General features: G+C 40.5%; 1 protein-coding gene and 1 long non-coding RNA gene across 7 annotated transcripts in view; one reads left to right on the top strand and one right to left on the bottom strand.

The window, feature by feature from the left end:
- The window catches only part of LOC135115063 (cGMP-specific 3',5'-cyclic phosphodiesterase-like), a 128,426-nt gene extending 108,320 nt beyond the window's left edge, over positions 1 to 20,106 (top strand). Inside the window, exons 4-13 of one of the 5 annotated variants that reach the window (XM_064031548.1) lie at positions 6,264 to 6,444; positions 9,088 to 9,142; positions 15,314 to 15,473; positions 15,889 to 16,090; positions 16,214 to 17,154; positions 17,460 to 17,533; positions 17,918 to 18,037; positions 18,089 to 18,106; positions 18,515 to 18,656; positions 19,752 to 20,106. In XM_064031548.1, the coding sequence (XP_063887618.1) occupies positions 17,143 to 17,154; positions 17,460 to 17,533; positions 17,918 to 18,037; positions 18,089 to 18,106; positions 18,515 to 18,656; positions 19,752 to 19,757 (372 nt within the window). In that variant the 5' untranslated portion in view covers positions 6,264 to 6,444; positions 9,088 to 9,142; positions 15,314 to 15,473; positions 15,889 to 16,090; positions 16,214 to 17,142 and the 3' untranslated portion in view covers positions 19,758 to 20,106. Of the gene's footprint in view, positions 1 to 6,263; positions 6,445 to 9,087; positions 9,143 to 15,313; positions 15,474 to 15,888; positions 16,091 to 16,213; positions 17,155 to 17,459; positions 17,534 to 17,917; positions 18,107 to 18,514; positions 18,657 to 19,751 lie in introns of all 5 variants that reach the window. The other 4 variants (XM_064031546.1, XM_064031545.1, XM_064031544.1 and 1 more) reach the window with 4 other exon arrangements.
- LOC135115066 (uncharacterized) overlaps positions 19,059 to 24,642 on the bottom strand; it is a 52,898-nt gene continuing 47,314 nt past the window's right edge. For both annotated transcript variants that reach the window (XR_010275792.1, XR_010275791.1), the window contains 2 exons: positions 21,091 to 21,226; positions 19,059 to 20,292 (listed from right to left, as the gene is read on the bottom strand). This is a non-coding gene — a long non-coding RNA (uncharacterized LOC135115066). The remainder of the gene's footprint in view (positions 20,293 to 21,090; positions 21,227 to 24,642) is intronic.

The following is a 24,642-nucleotide window of genomic DNA, read 5'->3' as shown; positions in this document are numbered from 1 at the left end:
TTCAGCTTCTCCTGCGGACTTAGTAAGGGTTGGGGTTGGGGGAGGAAGATGGGGGAGAGGAAAGGACTTAGCAAGGGGGAGGAATCTTGGAGGAGGGTGGAGAGGAAGGAAAGGAGGGTGAAGTTAGAATCACAACGTCTGCAGATTATTTTGTCTCTGCAAGCGCCGTCCCTGACCTAAGCAACATGCACGCGAGCTTAATGGCGGAGTGTTCCAGGCAAGACAACACTGGAATGATTGACGTCTATCAGAGATTGCGATAACCCTTCACGCTAAATGACGCCGCACTCAGCAAGCGGCGCCGCCTCGTAAAATCTGCTGTGTCGCACCGATTCTCATAATTACAAGTGAGTGCAGGTGGTGGCGGGGCGTCGCTTGCAGGTGAGAGGGCCTGGGAGAGTTGCTTTACTGTGTGCCGTATTGAGTGGAAATTACAGGCTACGTCCTCACCTTTAAGAAAATCAATCATTAGGTACGATTCCGGGATATTCATCTTTCGGCCAGTACTGTGAGCAGAGAGGCTGGGAGGGGCTCGGGGCGTGTTCTTCATAGTAAGTGTCCATCGTGTGTGTGTATGTGTGTGTGTGTGTGTCATAGCGTGCTGGACTCCAATGTGCCTGACTTTTTTTTTTCTTTTTTTTTTTTTTTTTCTTTCCTCGTGTGATATGTCGTATCGTTGGGCGGTGCTACATAGCATCGAGCCGGCCACGTTGCCGCGTTAGGACCGTGGTGCGCTGTTATGCCGTTGTGTTATGACCCTCTGGTCCAGTGATGAAACCATGTGGTGATAGTTTTCTCTTAACTTTACTGTTATAACCACGTAAACTTTATTTTTTTATCTAGTTGCCCGGTTGTTATGATCTGATTGCTTATCTCTCGCCCTCTTTCTGTATTAATCTTCCCCCCCATTTTCAGCCAAACAGCTTCCTCTCACACCACCCACTCACCTACCCCATCCCCTTTTCCAGCTCCGTGTCGCTGCGTGCCGCCCCGCCTCACGCCTTCTGCCACACTTTCCCGAACTGTTGTCTCTCACTTTAATGCAAAATTCTGGTTCTAAGGCTCGATATCCCGTCGTCGACACATTTTTCAGCTCGAAGTTTGAAAGTGAAGATTTCGACGTCCGTGTCAAAACAAGAGTAAAGATGCTGGAGGAGGAGGAAGAGGAGAGGAAAGGAAAATGAAAGGGGAGGAAAAGGAAGGCGTGGTGGAGAGAATTTGATGGAGATAAAGTGACGGAGTTAAGGTAAAGGAGGCGAGGAAGGGAGAGTAAGTGGAAGGGAGTTTAGTGTAGCTACTGTGAGAGAATTGTCGTGGTGATGGTGGTAGTGAGCGTGGTGTTAAGTGCGGTGTTAAAGTAGAGGAAGTGTTATGGTGGTGGTAGTGGTGGTAGTGGTGGTAGTGGTGGTGGTGGTGGTGGTGTTGTGATAGATGTGTGAAGATAAGTCTCCTGAGCTACTGAATTAAATAGTAACCTTCAGTCTCCCCTTCTCCTTTGATTTGTATCTCGTTCCTTACTTCACGCATTCTTTCTTTCTGCTTTTACCTTCCTTCATTCCTTCCTTTATTTTCTTCCTCCTTCATTCCTTCCATTATTATTTATTCTTTTTCTTTCCTTTTCTCTTTCCCTATTTTCTCCCTAAATTCCTTCCTTCCTTCCTTCTTTAGTCTTTTCTTTCTAATTTGCTTAATTCCCTTCATCATTCCTTTCTTCCGTTCCTCTCTCCCTCCCTCCCTCCCTCCCTCTTTCATAAGATCCAATACGTCAGCTATTTGTTGTTTTTCCTTTGCATTCCTTTGTGTCTCCATCTATCTGTACCATCGCGTGACTTCCACAAGATTCCTGCAGTTGTGGTAAGGGGGAGAGACATGGAGGGTACAGGGGCAGGGAGGGTGACTATGAAGAAGTAGGCTGAAGGAAAGGAAAGAAGGGGCGAGGAGGGTGATGGAAAGAGGGAAAGAGAGTTACTGGAAGAGGAGAAGGAAATGGAGGGAGTGAAGGAGGGTGGAGGAATGGAATGGAGGGAGGGGGAGGGGACAGGGTGACGCAGAAAAAGAAAGGTATGATAGTGTGGTGGAGAGGAGGAAAAAAAGAAGTGTTGGTAGGAAGAAGGCGAGAGTAAATAGCGATGAAGAATGGGGAAGGAAAGGAGGGACAGTAGTGTTTAATAAACGATGGGGAGGATGATGAAGGATGAGAAGGGAAGGGGAAGATAAATAGGAAAGGGGAGTGGTTGAATTAGGGAAAGAGGGAAGGGCGATAAGAGAGAGGGAGAGAGGGAGAGGGAAAAGAGTGAGAATGGATGGAGGAGCAGGAAGGGAAAGGGAAACAGAAAGAGGGGAATGGGAGAGACTGATGGAAAAGAGGAGGGGGTGATGAGAGGGGTTGCGTGTGGACACCAAAGAAGACACTGCAACCCAGTAACAGAAGACCTCCACCCCGCCACCCCCGTCCCGGAAAATGACACCACATCACCAACACCGCCGCCACAACCACCACCACCACTACCACCACACCACTCCTCCTCCAGCACCACCACCACCACCACCACCGCCATCATCACCATTTCCACAACTACCTCCACCTGTTCCTCCTCTTGCTCTTATTCTTTTACTTTTCCTCCTCCTCCCCGTTCACCACACACCACCACACACCACCACTTTCATAACCAACTCCAACTCCTCTTCCTCCTCCTCATCCCTTTACACAACACATGCTACCACCACCACCACCACCACCACCACCACCACCACCACCACCACCACCTACCACACCACTCCCACAATAAGCCGACACCGCAAAAAACTGCAGCAACAACAACACTGCATCAATCAATCACCATCAAGGCCACTCCCCAAACACAAACTTAGAGTCAAGGTTACAAGAATCAGCGCAGGTGAGGAATTGTCTTGAGGGGAGCGAGAGTGCCTTGTCTTGGTGTAGTCCTGATGTTGCGAAGGCGGTCTTATGTCATGACACTGGAAGGGCAGGTGTGAAGGACGTACAGGTGAAGGTGGGAAGGAGCAGGAGGAGGAGGAGGAGGAGGAGGAAGGGACGAGGTAGCCGGCAGCGCGGACCACTGCGGACATCAATAATGCAATAGTTTGTGGCGGTGGTCGAGGTCAGACACACTACCTAAGAGGGAGGTGGAAAGAGGGAAGTCACTAAGAAGAAGAATGGGAAGCAAACTGAAGGAAAAGAAAGAGTCAGGAAGATTCACCTTGGAGGATCGAAAATGTCTTACACTCATGAAATATTTAGGTAGAAAAACGGTGTGGTGGTTTATAAGGCAAGACAATTCAAGTTTTTACGTAGATTGTGAAATGATAGAAACTTAAGGACGACAGTGGAAGAAATTTATATTGCAGATGTAGTAGCAGTAGTAGTGGTGGCGGTGGTAGTAGTCGTATTAGTAGTAGTGGTAGTAGTAGTAGTAGTAGTATTATAAATAGTATTAGTGGCAGTAGTAGTAGTAGTAGTGGTAGTAGCAGCAACAACATAAGACGCAGCAACAGTCTTAGTATTGGTAATAGCAGTAGCAATAGCAGTAGTGGAAGCAATAGCAGTAGAAGGTGTAGTAATACATTATTATTACTAGTAGTAGCAGCACTAACAGCAACAACAACAGCGTACAGAAGTAAAAACAGTGCTCTGCCAGCAATCCTGGTCATGGTCGCGGGTATATCAGCAGAGGCCACTGCCCTCGCTTTTTCGCATTCATTGTTGTCATGGTACTCTAACCAATAATGTTACCTCTGCTGCTACTGCTGCTGCTGCTGCTACTACTACTACTACTACTACTACTACTACTACTACTACTACTACTACTACTACTACTACTATCATCATTACTAACGCTGCAATCAATTAGTAAAATTGACTGGCTGATTAACTCATTTATTGATGAGAATGGGAGAGATAAAAATGCATACTAAATGTTGACAGTTTAAATACGTTAGTAGCACATAAATATCTATATTTATAAAATACAAAGTCGACTGACTAATATCAATAGAGAGAATAATATTCATGTTTTCAAATTCATTTGTTGTTGTTGTAGTTGTTGTTGCTGTTGCTGTTGTAGCTGCTGCTGCGGCTGCCATTGTTTTTGTTACCATTGTTGTTTTTGTTGTTGCCGCTGTTTTTATCATCATCATCATCATCATCATGGGTGAATTAGTGCCACGAAAAACTCTTGCACTTTAGAGTCAAGCAGGATATTAATAGAGTGCACATATTGAAAGAATCTGAGTTCGGTTTCTCCTTCAGAAAACTTGACTTTACTTGCACTAATTACGGAGCGGAAGATGTGCCCGACTTCCTGCTCCTGCTCGTCCCCCTTTTCATTATCCTGCTTTCTTTTCCTGCAAGACCTTCCGTTCCTTCTAATGACAGTGTATCTATTTCTCCTCATACATTCCTCATCTTTATCTTCATTTACGTAACTTTGTCCACGAGCTGGTGTATTGTATTGCATTGTGAACTGAAACCAACTGTGGGAAATAAGAAACAAATGGGAAAGAAATGAACGATAGCAAGTTAAAGATAATCTCGAAATAGGAAAGGAGAGGAAAGAAAACGCAAAATGAAGAAACTTGCCAGAATGAATAAGACGAAAAGAAAAAAGGAAATGAAGAATGACAGAGTGAAGCAGTCTAGGAAGAGTAACAGAGCGAGGGAAAGGAAGAAATGTTGAATTAAACTTTTACCGGGAAGAAATGGGAGGCAGAGAAATGAATAAGAGGGGAAAAAAATGAATGAAAGGTGAAAAGGCATGGGTGATGAGTCTTTCTTCTTGTTAGGAAAGTTTTGAAGGAATCGGGATGGAAAGAACTTTAATCGAGGTGAGCTTACGGAGGAGTTAAGAGAGAGAGAGAGAGAGAGAGAGAGAGAGAGAGAGAGAGAGAGAGAGAGAGAGAGAGAGAGAGAGAGAGAGAGAGAGAGAGAGAATTATTGCTTTGATCAATAATCCTGTCTGGGAACGTCTCTCTCTCTCTCTCTCTCTCTCTCTCTCTCTCTCTCTCTCTCTCTCTCTCTCTCTCTCTCTCTCTCTCTCTCTCTCTCTTTCTTTCTTTCCAAGCATTTAGCTGGAAGATTGGATGGACGGGGAGTAGTCTTCTACAGTACTATCCGTAACCCCATACCTCATGCACTTTCACATTCATGTACGAGTACACTACGCATTACACCTTTCTGTCCCTTTGCTTTGTACTCACTGTAGTTTCTAGGTATGGTTTGTATTGAGTAGGAATGGTATAGTTAAATCATACAACCTAGTAAGAACATAAGTGTCTCTTGTTGTTTTGATGTACTCGCATATCCTTGTATCTAATGTTCAAAAGTGATGATTCTTAATAGTGAAGACCACATGAGATACATAATAAAGTCAAGGGAGGAAAGTGACAGTGTAAAAAATATATATGAATGAAGAGTAGAAGCCTTTCAGATTAAGATCCTTGTCAGTATAAAGCAGGGGTGTGGATTAAGAAATTGCATGGTGAGAGGACAAGAAGCGCTAGTGAATGGTGGTGGAGTGATATGTAGAGTGAAGCAGTTAGTCAGGGATTTGAAAGGAGCACAAGAGCAGGGTATAACGTGCACTAACGGTAGGATGAAAAATGAAAAATAAACTTAATGGACTAAATAAACAAAAAGTGAAAGACGAAGAGTGAAAAGTTAAGGTTCTCGGGGAAAGAGAGAGAGAGAAAAAAAATGGTGAAATACGGAGTAGTTACATAGAGAAGAAAATCAACAGGTACGATGTGTGAGTTAAAATGTTGATAACCCTGATGCATGGAACTCATTTGCGAAAACATACCCGTATTACCAATTAAGACAGCCAGTGGTGATTGCAAATGCTTTAAACTTGTTACGATCTAATCCGAATCCCTGACACACAGATATACAGTATTCATTACATTGTTTAATTTGTATTGATGTCCAGTAGACAGGTAGACAGATGGAAAACACGGCGTCAGGAAAACCTCTTCCATCCCCCAGCGTGTGCAAGGTTCACCAGATTAATTAGAAGATTAGTAAAAGTAAATAGTTTTTTTTAACGTTACTCTCGAAAGATCAGAAAAAAATAAGTAGTTTTAGGAGTAAAACATTAATAATTTCATTCGCATACGTATAAAACGAACACGTGCATAGACGAAAAAAAATGCTACTGAAGTAAAATTATTCTCATTAGTAATTCCATTACATTGACTTGTAAAAATTAATTGATTCAGAGTAATGTAATTCAAATTGTGGCTTACAGGAACACAACATACTGAGACGTGTGGCGACCTGGGTACATTTGGTCCACCTGAATAGCGAGCCGTGACCTAACCTTCGCAAGCGATGTCCTGGATGTCACAGCGATGGGTGGCTGCTTCACCTTACCTCACCTAACCGATGTCATCGTCTGTTATGAAACACAGCCGCATCTATGAACCTAGGTAAGTAATAATGAAACTAAGTAGTGAAAAAAGGTAAATTCTGTGTTGCTTCACTAGCTGCAAGTAAATATAGTGTTGGGTCCCATGTGGAAGTGAACTACGTATGAGCCTCAGTATACGGGTGACTGTGGTGAAAAAATGGTACTATTCCCTCCGTCTTTGGTGAGCGCTACTTCCATCACAATGTACGCAAAGAGCTCCTCATATCCCAAATCAAACGTCTCGCAGTACCAGTTAACGTATTCCCATAGTTCATCTTCTCTTCCCTGACTAACCAGGATACTGTTCAGAATGATTGCCATGGCTTCGCTTGGATCCACACCCTCGCAGAGCTGCAGGTTGAAGGTCAGAGTCAGGAGCAGTGCCGAGATGGCTGGCTCCTCCCACTTGGCCACCAACGCCACGAAGTCCTGAAGCAAGAAGTTGAGTGTGACGGAGAAGCCTTGGTCAGCTCGCAGGTCACTCTCCAGAGCCAGAACGTACTCATCCGTCAGTTCAGAAAGGTCGTAGCTGAGGACAGTGTAGCTGAGGACGCGAGATATCCTAGTGAGGGCTTCGGTGGCGCGGACGGCCATGAAGTGAGGGAAACCCAGCCTAACGCAGAGGCCTTCCACACCCTCCAGCAGCTCGTCCACAACCAGCTGGGCGTGACGTGTTAAATCACCCAAGAATCTGCTAACTCTTACGCTACGAGGTGATCTCATCCATTTTTAATAATTAATTTAGCAATACAGTATAGCGATCGAAACACACGTCCACAAGTTTGCTAAGACATTACACCAGGAGGCTGGGAAATTATTACTTACGCCCACGCACACCGCCATCCCCCGCGACGCCACCGGAGAAACTCATTAAGTATCGCTTCAATACTTTGAGTGATCAATCACTACCGTCACTATTGCCACCACCACCACCACCACCACCACCACTACTGGCTACCCGGTTCCACAGAGGACCTGATGTTGTGATGCTGAAAGATTTAAGTTGTAGCGAATAGAAGTAAAGAAGCAGAGCATGCTGGAGGGTACTTAAATTCCCCATTAGTAAGCGATGAGTGCAGACAGACAGAATATGCAAAAGCACTGTATGTAACAGTAAAAAGTATTGTGTAGCGAAAATATGAAGGAGAACAGACAGTGGTGACTACTTAAGGAAAACAATTATCATGAAAACAGTAAAATATTGCAAGAGATGAAACGTTGCCATTGAATGTAACAAGAAAAGTCAGTTAATGAGGAGAACAATAAATTTATACCTGAGAGGCAAACTTCGTAGTAGTAGTAGTAGTAGTAGTAGTAGTAGTAGTAGTAGTAGTAGTAGTGGTGGTGGTGGTGGTAAAAAGAGGTGTAAGACTAATAGTAGTTGTAGTAATAAAGGTAACAGCAACAGTGTGATAGTAGTAGCACTTTTGTTGTTGAACACAATATTTCTTATGGTGGCGTGTCGTAATCCAGACTTAGCGCAGTTTCCCTTTTACACATCAACTTTCTGTCAATAACTGCAGTTTTAAGGATAACTAATGAAAATGAAGTATTACATTACTAGTAGAACTTCTCTTCTATTTCGCTACAAATCGTGAGGCATTCACCAGGTAGGTTACAAATTATATCATGAGGTTTTTCCTGCTAAACGAGAACACAATATAAGTGGTATTTCTTACTCTGTACTTAGTGATGGACAGTGCATCACTGATGGGGAGGAATGCTAGCTGCTATGTACCGTCGGCTATTATGTACCGCTCCTATGAACCACTGCTTTGGCTTATATGTACCAAACAAGGCTGCTACATACCAGCTACCAAGTAGGGAGATAAAAATTAATATTGTAAAAAAAAAAAGTAATAAAACTACATTAAAATATAAAACACGAAAAAAATGAAAAACAAATAAATAAAACTGTATTGTCAACTAATACAAATACAATCAATAGAATTCAGCATACACTGATTTAATACAGGCTTAGTCCTCAGCATGATCCATAAGTTTAGCACACAAGTTAAAAAATGCATCGGTTTTCTCTCTCTCTCTCTCTCTCTCTCTCTCTCTCTCTCAATAGTTACATGGGTTTTCAAGAGTGTTTTTACGGTTCTAGTGACAGATTAACATAGTTTCTACATTACTAACAGGAGAAACTTGCTTTTAAAAGGCTGTCATTGAAGTAATACAGTTTTTTAAGGGTGTTTTTACAGTTCTAGTGACAGATCTACAACATTTATATATTACTAACAGGAGAAACACTCTTGAAAACCCTGGTAATTATCATTTTGGCTTTGAGAAACAGTCGTGAGGAGGGAGAGAGAGAGAGAGAAGCATCTTAGTTGAGCCTATCCTGCGCTCGTTCGTGTTTGCTGCGTTGACACGGTGCAGCAGTGAGTGAAATTTTACTTCATAATCACGTAGTCGTAGTGGGTGTAGAGTGGGGAAAGGGAAGTGAGGAAGTGAGGATATTATATGACATATTATTTGATAACATGTCACCTTTAGTGAGTGTTAGTGTGTGTAATAGTGAGTGTGGTTGGAGCAGTGATACATGGCGCTGGGGAGGGAGAGCGGGTGGCTGGCTGGCTGGCTACATTGTTTTGGTCAACACTGGTCAGTCTTGCCCCACATGCTCTTTTAACCAGTGTTTCCGTATTCCCGGCAGCTTTTCCCTGTACCGAGCACCGCTAAGCAGCACCAGAGAGGCACGAATATGTAAGGTGAGTCCAGCGGTGCCAGCCTCACCTCAGTCAGCCTTCCTGCCTTCACTATATCCTCCTCCTCCCTGTAGTGTCTCGTTTATTTAGGTTTTATTATTCGTCTTTTTTAGGCATGTTTTAAGGTTGTTGACTTATTTTTAGAGTTTGTTCACATCTGAGTCTGGAAACTTGGAGATTTAGGCAAATAATGAAAGATTCGTTAATTTGTAAACAAGCTGTCTGCTGAGGTAGAGGCAGGATGTCAGTGTTTTCAGCCATTATTTGCTTCGTCTCTCATTTACTGTAAGCCAAACATGTCATAAGATGGAACCACATGTCTGGCCTTCATATTCGCTGGTCAGATAAATCCACCATTGCCTACTTTTGGTCTCATGAACGAATAATTAAGGCAACATGGCCGCTGGCTACCCCACTAAGGTCTCTGCCGACGGCCGCCATGATGGAATGCTGCCTGAGCCAACTTGTTGGGTTCCAATATTTTTTTGAATTTTCCTGAATGACTTTATTTGGCTTCTATAGTAAGTTTTTATGATTTATAAAAATATTTCGTTGCTTTTGAAGTGCGTTTCTTGCCTCAGTTTAGTAAATGTGGTGAATTTGCTGCTGTTTTTTGCATAAATATAGGACTGTTTGTACGGTGAAATTTACCGGACCTGGTTTTTGGCTCTTTTATTTGAGGCTGTAATGAAGGTTTTATTGTTTCAAAAAATCGTTTATGATATTTAAAGTGTTTTGCGTTTCTGATGAGCGAAGTATGTGGAATCTAAAATAGCTTTTGATGCCGTTAAAAGTGGTGATTTAGTCATTTTTTTGATTTTTTATTTGAATATCTTAGCTTGTAACTAACTTTGCATTGTTTAGAAAAACACTTCAGATTTTTTAAAGTGTTTTTTCATTGGTGTAAGATGAAATGGGTGGACTTATCAATGATTTTGATGGTGTCAAAGATTCAACACTTTTTCCATATTTCATATTAATATTTCTTTACAACTGCTCAGGCTGGTGATGTTTTGATATTGTGAATATTAGTTAAAGTAATTGTCAAGTCAGAATATATAAGGCATTCGAGCCTAGCTTCGTTTTTCCTAGGGGTCAATTTTGAAATGAAATAAGTTACGTACGTCAGCCAGCGGGGCGCCGGCAGCCCCTGCCTGTGACGTCATCAGCGGTCCTGGGACTCGCTCGGATACAGTCTCCTCGTCAGTATTTACCGTAATTTCCAATGTTTTTCCAGGTGTTTCCAAGCTCAGGTATGTAGGTAGTAGTAGTAGAAGGAGAAAAATAGATAAATGGAGGAGGAGGAGGAAGTAGTAAGGAGAATTGGAGAAGGAGGAGGAGGGGGCATAACAGGTAAATACCAAGAAGACCATGTTTAGCTTAGTTTTCCTTCCTGCCCTGCTTTTTCTCTGTAATATTTCATGTGTTTTGGGTGTTTTAAGTGTGTTTTGATGTATTTAGGAGTGTTGTGGAGTGTTTTGTGAATGTTTAAGTGTGTTTAGGATGTATATTTGCTGTTATATCTGTGTTTTGTGTGAATTTAGGGTGTTTAAAGTGTGGCTTAGGATGTTTTTTAGGTGTAATTTACGTGTATTTAGTCTTGTGAAGTGCTTTTAGTATATTGTGGAGTGTTTTGGGTGTGTTTTGGGGCATATTGAGGTGTTGTGAGTTTGTTATGAGTTTATTTAGGGTGTTTCAAGTGTTTCGGGTGAGTTTGGATGTGTGTCGGGTCTTTTATTTGAGTTTGTGTGGGGTGTTCTGGGTGCGGTAGTAGTAGTAGAAGGAGAAAAATAGATAAATGGAGGAGGAGGAGGAAGTAGTAAGGAGAATTGGAGAAGGAGGAGGAGGGGGCATAACAGGTAAATACCAAGAAGACCATGTTTAGCTTAGTTTTCCTTCCTGCCCTGCTTTTTCTCTGTAATATTTCATGTGTTTTGGGTGTTTTAAGTGTGTTTTGATGTATTTAGGAGTGTTGTGGAGTGTTTTGTGAATGTTTAAGTGTGTTTAGGATGTATATTTGCTGTTATATCTGTGTTTTGTGTGAATTTAGGGTGTTTAAAGTGTGGCTTAGGATGTTTTTAGGTGTATTTTACGTGTATTTAGTCTTGTAAAGTGTTTTGAGAATATTGTGGAGTGTTTTGGGTGTGTTTGGGGGCATATTGAGGTGTTGCAAGTTTGTTATGAGTTTATTTAGGGTGTTTCGGGTGAGTTTGGATGTGTGTCGGGTCTTTTATTTGAGTTTGTGTGGGGTGTTCTGGGTGCGGTAGTAGTAGTAGAAGGAGAAAAATAGATAAATGGAGGAGGAGGAGGAGGAAGTAGTAAGGAGAAATGGAGGAGAAGGAGGAGGGGGCATAACAGGTAAATACCAAGAAGACCATGTTTAGCTTAGTTTTCCTTCCTGCCCTGCTTTTTCTCTGTAATATTTCATGTGTTTTGGGTGTTTTAAGTGTGTTTTGGATGTATTTAGGAGTGTTGTGGAGTGTTTTGTGAATGTTTAAGTGTGTTTAGGATGTATATTTGCTATTATATCTGTGTTTTGTGTGAATTTAGGGTGTTTAAAGTGTGGCTTAGGATGTTTTTAGGTGTATTTTACGTGTATTTAGTCTTGTAAAGTGTTTTGAGAATATTGTGGAGTGTTTTGGGTGTGTTTGGGGGCATATTGAGGTGTTGCAAGTTTGCTATGAGTTTATTTAGGGTGTTTCGGGTGAGTTTGGATGTGTGTCGGGTCTTTTATTTGAGTTTGTGTGGGGTGTTCTGGGTGCGGTAGTAGTAGTAGAAGGAGAAAAATAGATAAATGGAGGAGGAGGAGGAAGTAGTAAGGAGAAATGGAGGAGAAGGAGGAGGGGGCATAACAGGTAAATACCAAGAAGACCATGTTTAGCTTAGTTTTCCTTCCTGCCCTGCTTTTTCTCTGTAATATTTCATGTGTTTTGGGTGTTTTAAGTGTGTTTTGGATGTATTTAGGAGTGTTGTGGAGTGTTTTGTGAATGTTTAAGTGTGTTTAGGATGTATATTTGCTATTATATCTGTGTTTTGTGTGAATTTAGGGTGTTTAAAGTGTGGCTTAGGATGTTTTTAGGTGTAATTTACATGTATTTAGTCTTGTAAAGTGCTTTTAGTATATTGTGGAGTGTTTTGGGTGTGTTTTGGGGCATATTGAGGTGTTGTGAGTTTGTTATGAGTTTATTTAGGGTGTTTCAAGTGTTTCGGGTGAGTTTGGATGTGTGTCGGGTCTTTTATTTGAGTTTGTGTGGGGTGTTCTGGGTGCGGTAGTAGTAGTAGAAGGAGAAAAATAGATAAATGGAGGAGGAGGAGGAAGTAGTAAGGAGAAATGGAGAAGGAGGAGGAGGGGGCATAACAGGTTAATACCAAGAAGACCATGTTTAGCTTAGTTTTCCTTCCTGCCCTGCTTTTTCTCTGTAATATTTCATGTATTTTGGGTGTTTTAAGTGTGTTTTGGATGTATTTACGAGTGTTGTGGAGTGTTTTGTAAATGTTTAAGTGTGTTTAGGATGGATATTTGCTATTATATCTGTGTTTTGTGTGAATTTAGGGTGTTTAAAGTGTGGCTTAGGATGTTTTTAGGTGTATTTTACGTGTATTTAGTCTTGTAAAGTGTTTTGAGAATATTGTGGAGTGTTTTGGGTGTGTTTGGGGGCATATTGAGGTGTTGCAAGTTTGTTATGAGTTTATTTAGGGTGTTTCGGGTGAGTTTGGATGTGTGTCGGGTCTTTTATTTGAGTTTGTGTGGGGTGTTCTGGATGCGGTAGTAGTAGTAGAAGGAGAAAAATAGATAAATGGAGGAGGAGGAGGAGGAAGTAGTAAGGAGAAATGGAGGAGAAGGAGGAGGGGGCATAACAGGTAAATACCAAGAAGACCATGTTTAGCTTAGTTTTCCTTCCTGCCCTGCTTTTTCTCTGTAATATTTCATGTGTTTTGGGTGTTTCAAGTGTGTTTTGGATGTATTTAGGAGTGTTGTGGAGTGTTTTGTGAATGTTTAAGTGTGTTTAGGATGTATATTTGCTATTATATCTGTGTTTTCTGTGAATTTAGGGTGTTTAAAGTGTGGCTTAGCATGTTTTTATGTGTATTTTACATGTATTTAGTCTTGTAAAGTGTTTTGAGTATATTGTGGAGTGTTTTGGGTGTGTTTGGGGGCATATTGAGGTGTTGTGAGTTTGTTTTGGGTTTATTTACGGTGTTTTCAAGTGTTTCGGGTGAGTTTGGATGTGTGTTGGGTCTCTTATTTGAGTTTGTGTGGGGTTTTCTGGGTGCATCTTAGTGTGGTTTGGGCGTATCCTGTTGTGGGATGTTTTTGGTGTGTTTGAATGAATTTTGGGATGTTTTGGGTGTGTTTTGGCTGTTTTGAGTGTTTGGGTGAATTTTGCGGGTAGTTGGAGGTGTTTTGAGTGTATTTTGGATGTTTTTAGTGTATTTTAGTTGTGTTGGATGAGTTTTGTGGGTATATCAGAGTGTTTTGAGTGTCTTGGATGTTTTCAGCATGATTTAGGTTTGTTTGAGTGAGTTTTATGGATATTTTGAGGTGATGTGGGGTGTTTTAAGCATGTTTTTGAATGAATAATATGTGTTTTGTGTGTTTCTGGGTGAGTTTTGTGGGTACATTTGGGTGTTGTGGGGTATTTTGAGTGTGTTTGGATGTCAAGTATGTCATAGGTGTGATTGGATGAGTTTTGTTATATTTAGGGGTGTTTTGAGTGTGGTTTGGGTGAGTTTTGTTGTATTTAGGGTGCTTTGTGTGCAGTACCAGAAGCATAACTGAGGGTGCAGGTCCAATGGAGTTTCAAAGAAAATAGAAAGTCCACTGGCGTTTCAAAGCAAATAATGAGTAGGTCCATTGGAGTTGCTAAGTTGTCCATTTGGTGCTTAGTTAATTTCTTGTAGGCTATTATAGATTTTCTCTCTCTCTCTCTCTCTGTCTCTCTCTCTCTCTCTCTCTCTCTCTCTCTGTCTCTCTCTCTCTCTCTCTCTCTCTCTCTCTCTCTCTCTCTCTCTCTCTCTCTCTCTCTCTCTCTCTCTCTCTCTCTCTCTCTCTCTCTCTCTCTCTCTCTCTCTCTCTCTCTCTCTCTCTCTCTCTCTCTCTCTCCTCTCTCTCTCTCTCTCTCTCTCTCTCTCTCTCTCTCTCTCTCTCTTTTCCATAAGTTGTTAATTTATCTGTATTTTGTTTACAATAATAATGGTACATAACTGATGGTTCATAGCAGCCATGGATGGTACATAGCAGCCAGTGGTACACAGCAGGCAATGGTACATAGTGGCCTGTTACCGTGCTGAGGACACTCGTGTAGGGAGGACATGTGTCGGTGCAGAGACAGAAGTAGATAGACTTATGTAGAGCACCTGTCAGAAAGGGCGTGCACGTTACTTAACGGTTACCTTAAGACCCAAACATGTAAGTGTAACAACTGTCTGTGTAAGAATACATTATCCTATAAGTAACGTGCAGAATCATACCTGTATTACACAAATTATTCATATAGAATAATTGTCTATGATCATTAATGTATGTCTTCAGGTTTTGACCGAATTCAAGCAGATCCAACCAGATTCAATCGGATACAATAAATGATTCGCGTCATCGTGTGGGTCTCAATCAAGCTTCGCCGCCTGCTGGCGGTTATAAAGAGGCTAAATATTGGGTGTCGTGTTCGCAGAGGTTTATTATTTATTATTATTATTAAGTAAGTCTATTATTATTAAACAGTTTATTATTATGGCAGTTTACAAACTGAGAATGTACAGAAGAGATGGGGAAATAACATATTGTATGTTTGCAAACAATATGTATGCTGTGTGTGTGTGTGTGTGTGTGTGTGTGTGTGTGTGTGTGTACTTTCCTTTTAGTAGTAGTAATAAGGGACAAAATATTCTAACCACTCAGTATAGCCATGCATGTTCTGTATATGATCTTATAGGCCAACTGCATGAGGATCTTTCCCTAAACCAACCACACCACGTATATTTAATTTTCCTTGATGATAAATTGAGACCAGAATTTTCATAGAACATCAGATAACGCCAGTGCTGTGCTAGATTACGAACCCCAGTATTAGAGAGAGGACAGACTAACAACACAGGTGCTGTTAATGTTATTAGGTTAATGAAATCTGGCGATGCTGTGTTGTTATGATATTTATTGTTAAATGTATATTTCAGGGAGGAAGGGAGTACAAGCAATGCAATGGGTGACTTCCAAGCACTTACTGGCCTCCCAGGACCTGCAGTGGAACCAGAAACACTCCTCTTCTGGCAACATTCACAGTTGTCACCAGTGCCACTCACTGCTGGAAGATTGTGTCACTGTATGCTGCCAAAGGTGAATAGAGGGAAACTCTCTCTCTCTCTCTCTCTCTCTCTCTCTCTCTCTCTCTCTCTCTCTCTCTCTCTCTCTCTCTCTCTGACAGGTGTGCGTGTGTGTCTATCTATCTATCTCCGTCTATCCATCCATCTATTTGTTTGTCTGTATCTTTGTCTGCTTATTTATCTACTGCATTAACTAAAAGTAAAGATAGGAGCTTCAGAAATTGTGGACTGTATAGGGTCAGATACAAAAGGTAGGGGATCAGAAAGTGTTTGTTAGCTTTTTTTTTTTTTTTTTTTTTTTTTTTTTTTTTAGAGATTTTGTATAATGTAATTCCAATATGCTGAAGACCTTTGTTTTCCATGTCACCACAGACACAACGAATACTGTCTCTAGTAATTAATTCTGGTTATTGTTGCTATTGCTACAGATGTGAGTGAAGAGGAAAGATGTATTTGAGATGCCAACAAGTCAATTTGTTCTAGCCCTTTTTAATGTTTGCTGGGAGGCCTTGAGAAAAAGGCAGTCCCTGAGCAGCATGTGCCACCATGACGCAAGATTGGCATCCATTGACTATTATTGTAACAGTACAGTATTTTCATTACATCAGAGACCCCTAGGAATTAAGGAAGGTAAAAACAAAATGAGAAACTTTGGGTTTGGATGAATTTTATTGTTAAATGTGTGTTGGGATGAAGTTTATTGTTAAATGTATATTACATTATTATGTGTTACTGATTGAGATTGTGTTTCAGGAAGGAGTACAAGCAACACAATGGGTGACTTGCAAGCACTCACTGGCCTCCTAGGACTTGCAGTGGAACCAGGAACACACTCCCTTTCTGGCAGCATTCGCAGTTGTCACTTCTGCCACTCGTTGCTGGAAGATTGTGTCACTGTATGCTACAGAAGGTGATATTCTCTCCATCTCTCACTCTCTCTCTGACAGGTGTGTGTTTGTGTGTATCTATCCATCTATCCATTTATATGTCTGTCTGCTAATTTATCTGCATCAGTAACTAAAAGTAAAGGTAGGAGCTTCAGAAATTGTGGAATGTATAGGGTCAGACGCAAAAGGCACAGGATGAAAGTTTTTTTTTTTTGTTGGGGGGAATTTGCATAATGTAATTCCAATTTACTGAAGACCTTTGTTTTCCACATCACCAGATACAATGAATACTGACTAGTAATAAATACTGGTTATTGTTGCTATTGCTACAAGTGTGAGTGAAGAGGAGAGATGCATTTGAGATACCAATAAATCAATTTGTCCCAGGCCTTTTTAACGTTTGCCGGGAGGCCTTGAGCAGTCCCTGAGCAGTGTGTGCTTCCATGATGCAAGATTGGCTGGCGTTCATTGACTAGTATTGTAACAGTACAGTATTTTTCATTACACCAGAGACCCCTTGGAGTTAAAGTTAAAACAAAACAAGAAACTTTGTTTTGGGATTAATGTTATTGTTAAATGTATGTTAGGATGAAGTTTATTGTTAAATGTATATTACATTATTATGTGTTACTGATTGAGATTGGGTTTCAGGAAGAAGAGGAGTACAAGCAACATAATGGGTGACTTGCAAGCATTCACTGGCCTCCCAGGACCTGCAGTGGAACCAGGAACACTTTCTGGCAGCATTCACAGTTGTCACCAGTGCCAGTCATTGCTGGAATATTGTGTCACTGTATGCTGCAAAAGGTGTTATCTCTCTCTCTCTCTCTCTCTCTCTCTCTCTCTCTCTCTCTCTCTCTCTCTCTCTCTCTCTCTCTCTCTCTCTCTGACAGGTCTGTGTGTGTGTGTGTGTGTGTGTGTGTGTGTGTGTGTGTGTGTGTGTACTTACCTATCTATCTATCCATATGTCTAAACATAGGAGCTTCAGAAATTGGGGGCTGTATAGGGTCAGATGCAAAAGGTAGAGGATCATAGTGTTTTTAGTTTTTTCTTTTAATGGAATTTTGTATGATGTAATTCCAATTTACTGAAGACTTTTGTTTTACACGGAGTGTCTGGCACTGCTGGTGGCATGTCTCTGCCATGACCTGGACCACCGGGGCACAAACAACTCCTTCCAAATCAAGTAAGGTGAACACATAGCACTAACCACTCCCAGCAGTTAAGAAATATGTAGGCACACACTCTCAAATATATATTACATATTCAGCATGATACAAACTGACATCAAAGACAGAACTATTGACAATTAGTTAGCTAGATAGATTACACAGATAGATAAATATTAGCTATATTCATTACTTCTCCCATGCATATTTCTCTACAGGGTCCTGTTTAATGCCTCACACATTGACACACTTACAGACACATACCAACCCTGCCATGACTACCAGGTTGCTCATTGTGGTACTTATTGTAACCCACTGTAATGATACTTTCTTGAGGAAATGCATCTATAATTATTCATATATTTTCTGTCTATTGTATTTGTTGCCCTGTGTTCCTTCAGAGCCTCATCCCCTCTGGCCCAGCTGTACACCACCTCTAGCATGGAGCACCATCACTTTGATCAGAGTGTCATGATTCTCAACTCTTGTGGCAACCAGATTCTGAGTAACTGCACCCCTGATGAGTACTCCCGGGTCATCAGTGTCCTGGAAGATGCTATCTTGGCCACTGACTTGGCAGTGTACTTCAGGTATGAGAGAGAGAGAGAGAGAGAGAGAGAGAGAGAGAGAGAGAGAGAGAGAGAGAGAGAGAGAGAGAGAGAGAGAGAGAGAGAGAGAGAGAGAGAGAGAATTGGTGAGAGAAGATGGGTTGTAGAGTGTGTGTGTATGTGTGTGTGATGAAACAAAGAAATGAGTGAGTGTGTTTTATTTAATTTCCTGATAGTTTGTGAAATGGAAATAAACTGAGGTCACAAATTAAGACTGTGATGAAGAGCAAACACAAGAGACATAAAAACATTTGGTGATTGGTAGTTTTGTTGTGGTAGATTGTGGTGTGGTGGTGTTTGTGTCGTGGTTGTGTTGTTGTGGTGGAAACGCTTGGTGATGGCAGTTAACACAAGCACCAGTGGATCATGGGGCTTTCTCACACTCAACAGGAAGCGAGGTGGATTCTTTTCCATGGTGAAGTCAAAGCAGTGTGATCTAAACCGGGAAGAGGTGTGGGAGCAGGTACGAGGCATGATGATGACCGTGTGTGACATCGCTGCCATCACAAAGCCTTGGCCCATCCAGAAACAGGTAAAGGAACTTTTTTACTCTGGCTTCTGCTGTGTTTAGCAATTTATTTTCAGCCTTCAGTCATCTCAGTTGCTGAAAACCTAAGAATTGTCAGGCTTTGTAAGGGGGAGTGTCAGTGGTCTGTCTGTCTATCTTGTGAACTTGGATTGATGAAAAATGCTAAACACAGTGGAAGCAAGTTTGGAATGTCACACAATTTCTGACTGTGGCTGTACCTAGAGTAATGTGACTACTGTAGTGGGATTCATTTGACATTTTGTGCTGGTACTATGGTAGGGAAGGGCACTATAATATATCAGACATCAGTATATACTTCTCAAAATTTGTGTGTGGACAGAGGCAGAAGTGAAACTAAGCTGTCAATACACTGAAACAAAGTGTGTGTGGGTAAACAGGTTCAGATTCCGATTCAGAATAATTTATTTCCACAGGTTAGATATTATTACAAGCTGTACGGACTGTTTGTATCCTAATGGCTACACATTAGGGTGTTTAAAGTGTGGCTTAGGATGTTTTTAGGTGTATTTTACATGTATTTAGTCTTGTAAAGTGTTTTGAGTATATTGTGGAGTGTTTTGGGTGTGTTTGGGAGCATATTGAGGTGTTGTGAGTTTGTTTTTGAGTTTATTTAGGGTGTTTCAAGTGTTTCGGGTGAGTTTGGATGTGTCGGGTCTTTTATTTGATGAGTTTGTGTGGGGTGTTCTGCGTGTGGTAGTAGTAGTAGTAGGAGAAAAATAGATAAATGGAGGAGGAGGAGGGAGCATAACAGGTAAATACAGTAAAATCCCTCTTATCCGGCATCAACGGGACCGCCGACATGCCAGATACTTGAATAGAAGTTAAATTATGTCCACAATCACCACCCTACACTCACGCATCTTACCACATAACAAAGATCAGCTGATCTTAATCAGCAGCTGATCTGATCAGCTGCTTAAGTGTAAGCACAACACGCTTCCTCTTTTCTACAACTTTAGGCATGATGAAGGCGTCAGGCACCTGATGTTAGGAAATATAGTACCACTACATCATCATTTATAGAATCTGTTGATGGTTCTCTAGAGTGTTTCACTAAGAACTCCGATTTCCTTGCAGGATTGACACAGGAGAGTGAAGGACTGCCTGCTTGCTGCAAGAAAGTTTAGGCTGCCATCTCACTCCTGCATTAACAGCCAATAATTGGTGCTGTAGGCCACCAGCCCAGTCAAATCTGGGGAGCCAGGAGGGACCAGGTGATCAGTGCTGAGGAGTGGAGAGTGGGCTGGCAGGAGTTGAAGCTTTAAGAGGTGCTGAAGAAGAGAGATGGAGAGGAAGATGAACCCTGGTGGCTGTCAGCCCTGTGGAATCTTGGCAGAATTGGAGAACGAACCCTGGTGTCTGTCAACCTTGCAGGGTCTTGGCAGAATTGGAGGATGAGCTCTGCTGCCTGTTAACCCTGTCCTCAAGTGAAGAGCTGACTGAATTGGGCTTCCTGTCATCACAGTTGAAGAAGACCCAGCTTTGTCTGAACCCTGTCTATCTATATCTTCATACAAGTGGAGTTGGCAACCTTTGTCACACAGTTGCTTGGGTGAACCCAAGCCACATGTCGGCCCAGCATCGAGCGGGAGGTGGTCAAGAAAGTGGAGTTGCTGTCCTGAGGTTGGGAACACAAACTTCATTATTGTTCAGCCTCCTTTACCATGGAAAGATGTGCATGAACTAAAGAAATTACTAGATGAAAAAATAAAACTTTCAATGTAATTTGCCTAATAATTATGATTTATTCTTTCAATATGCCTAGCTTTGTAAATATTCACATTTATCTTGAAATTTTTTTTTTTTTAACAAAAGATGTTATCCCCTTACTGGGAGAGGAAGGACCCCCCCAAAAAAGTGAAGATGTTATTATCCTCGCACTGGAGGAGGAAGGACCCAAAAAATTATCCCCATAGCGAGGAGGAAGGACCCAAAAAATTATCCCCATAGAATCCCCATAGCGAGGAGGAAGGACCCAAAAAATTATCCCCATAGACTAAGTTTAAGGTGTGATTTGCACATAGAGGCCCCGTCCCTCCCTGCAGTCAGGGAGGGTTGGATTTCCATGTTGACCCTACTAGGGACAGGGGGCCTCTATGTGCAAATTGCACCTTAAACTTAGTCTATGGGGATAATTTTTTGGGTCCTTCCTCTTCCAGTATGGGGATAACATCTTTATTTTATTTTTTTGATAATTTTTTGGGTCCTTCCTCTTCCAGTATGGGGATAACATCTTTATTTTATTTTTTTTAACAAATTTCAAGATAAATATTTAAGACATTATTCAAAATGATTATACAATACTACCTTATTTGTTTGCCAAGAACATTCTTGACAATTCAAGATGGTAAAGACAAGATAGTATATATATATACAACTCTAAACTTTTATTATTGGCATATATACAACACTAAACTTTTTTTATTTTGGCATCACTGAAGACAACAAGCAAACTGGATTGAAGCCATCATGGGGCATCAGAGACAAGCTGTCTGTCTATATGGCCTTCCCAGGCAAGGGAGCAGATGATGACAGCTGCTGGGATGGGTTTCCTGCAAAATATGGATAAATTTTAGATGCAAGGATACAGAGAGAACAGTTGGTGGTATTTGGTGATGCATGAAGGAGGAGGAGGAGATAAACATTATATATATATATATATATATATATATATATATATATATATATATATATATATATATATATATATATATATATATATATATATATATATATATATATATATATATATATATATATATATATATATATATATATATATATATATATGAGGGAGGCAAAGGAGAGAAAAGATGAAAGACGAAGAACAGGAAAGAGACTAGAGGGAGGTGGATATAAAGGACAAGATAAAAAATGCGGCAAAGATTCATAGAGATAAGGAAGGAAGGAAGAGAGATGGGGAGGAGATGGGAATAAAAGGCTGAAAGGGATGATGTAGTAGTAGTAGTAGTAGTGGTAGTTGTAAAGGGGACGTTAGGTGAGAGTATTGATTGAACTAGTGATGAGGTTCAACCAATGAAAATTACAAGATGAGAGGCAAGGGAAGGGAAGGGAAAGGAATGGAATTTTAGATGCAAAATAAGGACAAATTTTAGATGCAAGGATACAGCAGAGAACAGTTGGTTGTGGTATTTGGTGATGCATGAAGGAGGAGGAGATAAAAATGTAAAATATATGAGGCAAAGGAGAGAAAAGATGAAACATTGCCATTGATGTTTTCGCTCCCTGTGCCTCAATTGAGGCAGAGTAACGAACGTTAGAGGTTCATTATTCCACGGTTAAGATAAGATTTGTATATTATGAAGGCAGGTGTGTGAAGCGAAACAACATTATGTTTAATACCCAAAACCAATGAAAAATTTGCTTCAAGCAAAGCAAAGAATGTTAAACTTAGAATTCCTTTTCTATTTAATAACCATGTTCCTCTGTCTCCACAATTCAACTCTGGTTCCAGAGATTAGGTAATTATAATGAATATACATGTGGCTGTTTCTTCTAGACGACGCATTTTGATATGATCAGAGGATGATACGACAGCATCTCTCCTAGTGCTGATGCCTAGATCAGCTTTTGGTGTCAATTGAGCTGCTAAACAGCAGGTCTCGAGCGGTAGAGGAGGTGGGCATGGATAATGAATGCATTTACTGCTCTTTGTCACTGATGCCAACGGATGCCATGACCTAACAAAAATCTTTCTTTTGAACAACTTTTATTGCACGACTACTACTGTTGGCCACACTCTTACGAGGTCCACTTAGCGTTGCTAATGCTGGCCGAGACTAACTCCGAAACACTAATAGGTTGTGCGCTGCTGTCTCAGTGCTGAAAGTAAATATGTGTAGACAGCATACTTGTGGTGGTGGTTGACTGTGATCATATATATATATATATATATATATATATATATATATATATATATATATATATATATATATATATATATATATATATATATATATATATATATATATATATATATATATATATATATTAAGACAGTTTGAAAGCAAAGGACGTGTGCATAACTTTTTCGTAGTTTACCCCATTCCTGCTGTACGTGTCTTCTTAACCTACCACCTAAGTAGAAAACGTAAATATCAAAAATACAGGGGAGACTTTGAGCTTCCTGAATTTGGGGTAAACTCCTACCTAGTATTTTTCTTTTAGATGTTTCCTAATTTTTACAACCTCGTGTGCTGTGCCGAGCTGTAGGTATGCTTTGCAAGACTGATTACTCATCTGTAACAGCCTCAATTGTCACTAGAGGTGACTGATACTCGCTCTTGAGAGTTCATGACGTCTATCCATCCACTCTGGATAAAAAAATGTGTGTGTGTGTGTGTGTGTTAACACTGTCAAACAATTAATATGGCAATCAAGGACCGAAAATATAATAAAATACAGGGAATTCATGATACTTATTAAAAAAAGAAAAAAAAAGTAATAAAATAGCTAAATCATACGGGAAACTGTTTAGACACTATTCATTTCAGATCCTATGAAGCATAGCTTTTTTTTTCACAAATCTCTCTAAACAAGCAGTCGGATCGATATGACATTTTGCCATATCTTGCTTTGACACCGTCCCCTAATTCATGACACCACACTGCACTGCCAAATGCATTTCATCAAGGAATTTTTCTTGCTTTTCAAGGAAACGTATCACTATAATAATAATAACCGGGTCAAATTTATGAAGACCGTGATGATGATGATAATAATAATAATAATAATAATAATAATAATAATAATAATAACGATAACAATAATAATAATAATAATAATAATAATAATAATAATAATAATAATAATATTATAATAATAATAATAATAATATTATTATTATAATAATAATAATAATATTATTATTATTATTATAATAATAATAATAATAATATTATTATTATTATCATTATTTATTATTATTATCGTTATTATTATAGAAAAAGAGATGTAGGTCACCCGAGTCAGTCAGATCTACGAAACCAATGAAAGCCGAGCATGAGAATATGCAGCCTTCACGCAGAGAGAGAGAGAGAGAGAGAGAGAGAGAGAGAGAGAGAGAGAATCAAGGGGAGGGCAAACAGAAAGTGAGATGGCCAGCACTGCAAGGAGGAACAAGGAGCAACAAAGGTGTAATATAAAGGCGCAGTGGCAGGACAGTCAAGGCCGGACAAAATCCTTTCTCGCCTCGGTGATCATCCTCGGGTGGTCGGTAACGTGTCATGCTTCCCTTTACCTTCAACGTGCCTGGCAAGTGTTCGATTCTCTAAGAAAACCCTTGACGGCGAACTTATCCCGCCTTACGATCAATTTTTAAATTTTCCGTGATGCACCAGAGCTACGAACACTGCGAAAAGAGAAGACAAGTAAGGAAAACAAATTAAATGCAGGAATTCGCGGGGCTTTAATACCTTCAAGAAACCAATAATAAAAGGAACTGAGGATGCGTTTTTAAAAGGGAGTTAATTCTGAGATCCTTCCTTCACATAATGCTGACTTCCGTAACTCATAACACGCGTCTCTCATTCCTAACTTCAATTTCCGGGATCTGTTTTTCTTTCTTTTTATTCTTGATTTGCTGTTTTCCTTTTCCTTCCGACCTTCCTTTTTAATAGCCAGAAACACAGATATTTAGTTAAAGAGGAAGACAGGCAATGGAAAGATAGATACATAAATAGACAGATCACATACAGATAGATCGATAGAAAGGTACATAGAGGTAAGAGTACATAAATGTAAATAGATATAGATAAAAGATAGGTAGGTAGGTAGACAGAGAGAGACAGACAAAGATAGATGAATACTGTTTCCCCCTGGCCTGCCCGTTGCCCCATTTCACTTCCATGTCCGCGATGTATATCTATATCAGATTGGTTGGACTTCACTGCTCGGTATAAAAAAAATAAAAAAAAAATGCAACGCAGTGTACACCGTCCGTATTTAA

The sequence above is a fragment of the Scylla paramamosain genome, chromosome 28 (assembly GCF_035594125.1).
Source record: "Scylla paramamosain isolate STU-SP2022 chromosome 28, ASM3559412v1, whole genome shotgun sequence".
Classification (NCBI taxonomy): Eukaryota; Metazoa; Arthropoda; class Malacostraca; order Decapoda; family Portunidae; genus Scylla; species Scylla paramamosain.
Note: the sequence above shows the minus strand (reverse complement) of the source record. Positions and strands in the feature narration are given on the sequence as shown.